At 48.9% G+C, this 6,523-nt stretch overlaps 1 protein-coding gene across 1 annotated transcript in view; it reads left to right on the forward strand.

Moving 5' to 3' along the window:
• The first annotated feature begins 1,888 nt into the window (after positions 1-1,888).
• The window catches only part of LOC108800687 (SLAM family member 8-like), an 8,243-nt gene continuing 3,608 nt past the window's right edge, over positions 1,889-6,523 (forward strand). Inside the window, exons 1-4 of the mRNA XM_018572678.1 lie at positions 1,889-1,895; positions 1,972-2,298; positions 3,608-3,895; positions 4,813-4,923. Of these exons, the coding sequence (XP_018428180.1) occupies positions 1,889-1,895; positions 1,972-2,298; positions 3,608-3,895; positions 4,813-4,923 (733 nt within the window). The remainder of the gene's footprint in view (positions 1,896-1,971; positions 2,299-3,607; positions 3,896-4,812; positions 4,924-6,523) is intronic.

Raw genomic sequence — 6,523 nt, forward strand, 5'->3', positions numbered from 1 at the left:
AAAGATCACCCTATAGTCCTGGATATGGATCACCCCATAGTCCTGGATATGGATCACCGCATAGTCCTGGATATGGATCACCCCCTAGTCCTGGATATGGATCATCCCATAGTCCTGGATATGGATCACCCCATAGTCCTGGATATGGATCACCCCCTAGTCCTAGATATGGATCACCCCATAGTCCTGGATATGGATCACCCCATAGTCCAGGATATGGATCACCCCATAGTTCTGGATATGGATCACCCCATAGTCCTGGATATGGATCACCCCATAGTCCTGGATATAGATCACCCCATAAGCCTGGATATGGATCACCCCATAGTCCTGGATATGGATCACCCCCTAGTCCTAGATATGGATCACCCCATAGTCCTGGATATGGATCACCCCATAGTCCTGGATATAGATCACCCCATAAGCCTGGATATGGATCACCCCATAGTCCTGGATATGGATCACCCTATAGCCCTGGATATGGATCACCCCATAGCCCTGGATATGGATCACCCCATAGTCCTGGATATGGATCATCCCATAGCCCTGGATATGGATCACCCCATAGCCCTGGCTATGGATCACCCCATAGTCCTGGACATGGATCACCCCATAGGGATTTCCCACAAGGCCACCGAGGCCAGGCCTCGGGGCAGCAGAGAGCAGGGGGGGGGGGATTGATTAAAAAAATGAAGAAAAAAAAAAGTAAAAGATGAAGTAAAAAAAATTAATAACAATTAAAAAAGTGATAAAAAAGTAAAAAAATATAAAAAGAAAACAAGCCCTGCGACCCCTGCTATCTGGTTGCCATTCTCTATTGGGGGGTAGGTTGGCAGGGAGAGGGGCACATTGAGGAACCTGGCCTTGGGGCAGCAGAGAGAGTAAATCTGGCCCTGGCTGTCATTCTCTGTCTCCTGGTTTGTATACTCGCTCTGGAACTAGTAAACAACCTTGAGCCTTAGAGAATGTCAGCTTCCCTCGGAGGCTTATCACACAGCTCTTGTCAACTTCCCTTTTCCACGAGTACCAAGTAGATGGGATAATCCAATGACGTGCACACTTTTGTTGTCAGTGTGGTCACGGAATGGCATCTGAGGTGACTGTGGTTTGAGATCCAATAAACAATTCACTGGAAGCACTCTAAGATGCACACATGGCAAGCACATGCTGGAGGCTCAGAACCACATATTGGTGTGGAGTATGGGTGCGTCATCCAGACTTCCATTCTATGTAATAGAATCATTGGCACCCCCCCCCCCCCCTTCTATTTGGGGTAAGATACAAGATAGTACAGTAAATTATATTAAATCAAGAATATTAAATGCAGAATTATCAATTTCTACCGGCCCAAATAAAATGAACTGCAGGTGATACTCATAGGGGTTTATTTCAGTGGCGTAACAATCGCCATAGCGACCCAGGCGGCCGCTATGGGGCCCGGGGCACAGGGGGGCAGGGCCAGATTTCACTGTGAAGAAGAACGCGCCGCTGTCAGATCACTGATAGTGATCTGTGCAGCAGCGCGCTCCTCTCCACAGCCGCTGCTGAGTCAATGAGAGCCAGCAGCGGCGGTGGAGGAGGCCGGATCCGGCAGTGGAGGAGGAGGCGGGTCCCGTGGTCGGCAGCAGGAAGGGAGGCAGGGGCCCGGCGACGGAGGAGGAGGCGGGGCCCATTAGCGAGCGTGGAGGAAGAGGAGGCTGACAGTAAATGGAGTGCGTTCAGCCCACCTGAGGGCGACCCTGCAGAGCCACCATAGAGAGTCTATGATGGCTCTGCAGGGTCACCCTTAGGTGGGCTGTGTGGGATCTCAAGTGGGCTCTGCAATGGGTGTAACTAGAAATCACAGGGCCCCATACAAAATTTTGCTATGGGGCCCTGTGATTGCGACATGTCAGGTAATCATTCATGTTTACTTGATCAGTTACTACAACAAGTGCATTGGCTCATTGGTATCATGTGTTCTTTTCACAGGCTGGCTTTGTAGTGCTGAAGAGGTCACCCCCATTACCGGAATACGGGGTGGATCTGTCTTCCTGTCACCGTCGGTTCCTCTAGAATTTAACCCCCGGGAAGTCTTCTGGAGACACTTGTCCCCAACAGATCATTTGGTGGCCTCTTTTTCCCGAGGCTCCTTGGACACAACATATCAGTCGTGTTTCCATGGCCGGGTCCAACTTCTCGAAAACTTGACATTGGAAGTATCGGGACTAGAGTTGAAGGACACGGGCTTGTTCACTTGCCAGATGGTGGACACTCAAGGACACATGAAGCTTTATCAGTTTCATCTCACTGTCTACGGTAAGTGCTCATGTCACGATCTGGGATCAGGCTCAGAGTCCAGTAGCTGCAACAGCAGGCAAAGTCGTAGTAGTCAAACAGGCCGGGTTCGGTACATAAGCAGACGCTAGTAGTATATGAGCCGGCAGAAGCGTAGTCAGAGATCAAGCCGAGGTCGGTAGCCAAAGGTATCAGGTATGGAGTGGAAGACGATGAGAGTAGTCGGTGAATCAGCAGCCAAAGGTCGGTACATGGGAAGCAGTATGAGCGGATTGTGTCACTGGAGGAGCAAGGAAGCAAGATATTGTCAGGAGCACAATAATCTGGCAAACAGGAAGTGCAGAGGCTTGGTTTAAATAGGAAGTTCAAGGGAGGAGCAAGGAAGCAAGATATTGTCAGGAGCACAATAATCTGTCAAACAGGAAGTGCAGAGGCGTGGCTTAAATAAGAAGTTCAGAGTAAGGAGTTCAGAGTTCAGCAGAAACTAGGCTTACCTGAGGATCATCAGGCTATCAGGCAAGGAGCTATCCAAGGTTCTAAGGTGGCTCAGCAGGTAGAACCCCGGCCAGCTACAGCAGAGGCCCTGGTTTCGGATCCGGTTCCTGACAGCTCAGCTGATTTAGACTCCATTACTATCATGTATTAAGGAGTTCCAAAAACAAGTTAGTATTCATAATTAGGGATGCACCGATACTAGTATCGGTATTGGTGCCGATACCGAGTGCTTCGGCGAGTACAAGTACTCGCTCAAATGCTCCGATACCTTTCCCAATACTGGAACTTCTGGTCAGAGGGAGATTTCCTCTGACCGGCAGTGCCGTGAGGAAAGAAGGAGCTGGCTCCATGCTGTTTAGCCGGTTTACATAGACCGTCAGCATTCTTTAACGTACCAGTCCCTTGGCCAGATCTGCCATCTCCTGTTTGCACAGCGCTCACGTGATCGGCGCTCAGCCGGCTACCGCCCATGCACAGGATTTCTGATTGAGAGCGCTGGGCAGTCTGCACATGTGCAGTAGCAGGCTGAGCGCCGATCACGTGCGCGCTGTACACAGGAGACGTGGAGAGTGGTGTCTGCCCACTTGCAGAGTGCTGGCCGAGGGACTGGTACATTAATGAATGTGGCTATGAATGTGTGAGGGCTGCCAGGTCGTGTCAGCATGTTGTCAGATCTGTTTGGCCGGCCTCGATACCGGTATCTGTACTCGGTATCGACGAGTACCGAAATATAAGTATCGTTACTCGTACTCGATACCGAAATACTGGTATCGGTGCATCCCTATTCATAATATTAATGTGCAGTCTACTGATATCAATACGTCATTTTTCCTAGAAGAGGCATCCAAACCAGAGGTCCAAGTCTTTGTGTCAAGACGAGGTGAAGAATGTGCCATATTTCTCAGCTGCAATGTGACCGCAGGGAGTAATGTAACCTATAGCTGGATGGTTGACACTGGACAAGGGGACCTACTAAACAACACCTACAGGTTATATGATGACAGACGCCTGCTTCAGACAACTTTGACCTCAACTCATCAACCTGTCTCCTTTATCTGTGTTGTAACCAACCCTGTCAGCAAACAAAACACCTCTGTGATCCCATGGGCAAGCTGCTTACCAGGTAAGTCCAATGGATTTGCAATTTAAAGGATATGTGTAGCCCTAACTTTTTAATTTTTTAGTTTTTGGTAGAGTATGGGACAATTAGAACCCCTGTCACGGTTTCCTGTTAGTCCTGGTGACCTTTATCACGGGGATAGAATGTTATAGGAAATCTCAACTCAAGAGAACCAGGGAAGAGGGGAAATCTTCCAATGGGGACCTGTTATGGTGACAAATAAGAGGAGAATTTGCTTCTCCTTAGGGAGGTCCTCCATCACTTCCTGTCCTAGTAATCACTGTCTTCAGGGCAGGACATGAGGGTAAATCCTCCCAATGGGCAAATAGTATCAGCCACATCCCATACAGACAATCACCCATATGTTTCAGGGTGCTTGTGCAGGACTGGAGAGGTGGTGCCCTCCATTATATGAGCCTACAGAACGGTCCACTAGTATACCTTCCTTGGAGAAGAACATCAGTGAAGAACCATCACCTAACATTTTGGGGCCCTACCTTGATAATCACATGACTGTTATGATAAAAATCTAACCTGCGTCGTTGCTAAGATTATCCTATAGTCTTCATGTAGAGGAAGTCTGGCTACAAAACAGGAAATCTGCGTGAGAAGCAGTAAGAAGGCCCCTTGATAATGATCCCAAAAGGTTGGTTGGTGATACTTTTTTTTAATTGATGCTTGACCTAAAGACAATTCTTCTTGAAGAAGGGTGCGCTATAGAGCGGCTCAATATGAAGACAGGAAGTTATATGCCTGACAGGGGTTCCGGCCACTATGCTACAAAATCTTTTTATACAGTTTGGGTAACTCTTGGAGAAACTTCTTCTCACTACCTGTCCCAGCGACCACCTTTCATGGTCCCTTTATAAAGGTTCAAGAACATATATGAAAGCCTTTCTCAACACATCTTATCTCTACAGGACAAGAGTCTAAGCTGAACAACGGCAAAATAGTGTTACTTGTCGCAGCCTTTCTCATTATCTTGTTCACCACCGGGATGATCTGCGTGTACTTTTTTACCAGATCCTCAGGTGAGTTGGTGTTGGTTGTAGGAGATCTCTTGTTATAATTCAAAGCTGAAAATTGAGGATTTCCCAACATTTTCTCGAAACTGAACTTCAGGCAAACAGCTTAATACACACAATATGTAGAAGGGGGATATTTTACCACATAGATTTGTAGTTCTGGTTAGTCAGTTCTGAGATTTGCACAACCCTACCAGACAGCCAGCGATGTATTTTGGTTTTGTGCTGCCCTTGGCAAGACTAAGCTTGGGCATCCCCCTCAATCTAAATTTGCCCCTCAATCTAAATTTGCCCCCATCCTGTTTAGGACATTTTGCACAACCTGTCAGTCACTGGATACAACGCACACGGGGCCTCAGGAGAGCTGTGCAGGGTTTATGGTGGGCTGTGCAGAGTCCCTTTCCCTGCATACATGTGCTGCTCCTCTTACCTGCAGCTCGAAGTGCCATCAGTACCAACAGGATACATTGCAGTCCCCCAGCCTGCTCCTGGGACATCCCGCCATCAGATCACATGCTATGGCCAGCCCCGAGCCACCTGCTGCTTCTTCACCACCTCCTGTACAAAGCCAGCTGGACCACAACTCACTGGGCCCTTCCCTCCACCGGGCAGTCCTCTAATTAGGCAGCCAGTTTGGCTCATTAGGCAGCTGCTGCTGCCTAATGCTGTGCCAGCCAGCCTCAGCCCACTGGGCAAGTGCCCAGAATGCCCAAAGGCAAGTCCGGCCCCCTCTGCCTCTTTGGTTTGGGGCAGTATTTTCTGCCCCCCTGGAAAGTGGCGCCCTAGGCAAATTCCTAGTTTGCCTTGCGGTAGATAAACCTCTGCAGACAGCACAACTATCCTGGATACCTGACTTTTCCCAACTGTGGTTATGCACTATGGCCTGGTCACCCCGCCTGTTCCCTGTCTGTCATCTATCGTCTTTCTCCTTCTGGCAACATGTTCCTTGTCAGCACACCCAATTGGCTCCTGGTGCTGCACTCACCCTATTGAGGTATGTGCGCTGCTGAGCAAAGAGTGACATCAGAGCTAAGTCAAAAATAAGTACTCAGGGTATTTGCATTTAAAAACAGTAATTTAAAGGAGAAGTATGGGGTTAGTGTTTTTCCCCATAGTTCTGCTAAGGGTCACGGGAGGACATGCCCTAGCGTCCTCCCATAACCCAAAGCTCAGTATATAGTGAGCTACGGCTCGCGGTATACTGAGACCGCATCAGCCGGGACGGATCCCGACATTACAGCCCAGATCCACCCAGCTGCGTGAGTGACAGCTGCCTCTGCTTATCTAGAAACAGAGCCAGCTATGCCCGCCCCCTCCCCCGTCCTTTCTGCCAGTCAGCGCTGGAGGATCGGAGCGTGGAGGGGGGGATCCCTGCAGGGAGCCGTGAGTGACAGTCACCTCTCTCTGCAGGGATAGATCGAGAAGTGAGCGAGCGACACTATGTGTTCGCTCACTTCTCGATCTATTGAGCCGCCCTGTGACAGTTTCATTGTCACACGTCGGCTCGAACTATGAGTTTGAGTGAAGATCACTCACCTCATAGTTCTCCTTTAATGATTTGTGATGAATGCATTAATTAATAATAATAATAATGATAATAATAATT

The sequence above is a fragment of the Nanorana parkeri genome, unplaced genomic scaffold (assembly GCF_000935625.1).
Source record: "Nanorana parkeri isolate BGI_ZX_2015 unplaced genomic scaffold, ASM93562v1 scaffold2102, whole genome shotgun sequence".
Classification (NCBI taxonomy): Eukaryota; Metazoa; Chordata; class Amphibia; order Anura; family Dicroglossidae; genus Nanorana; species Nanorana parkeri.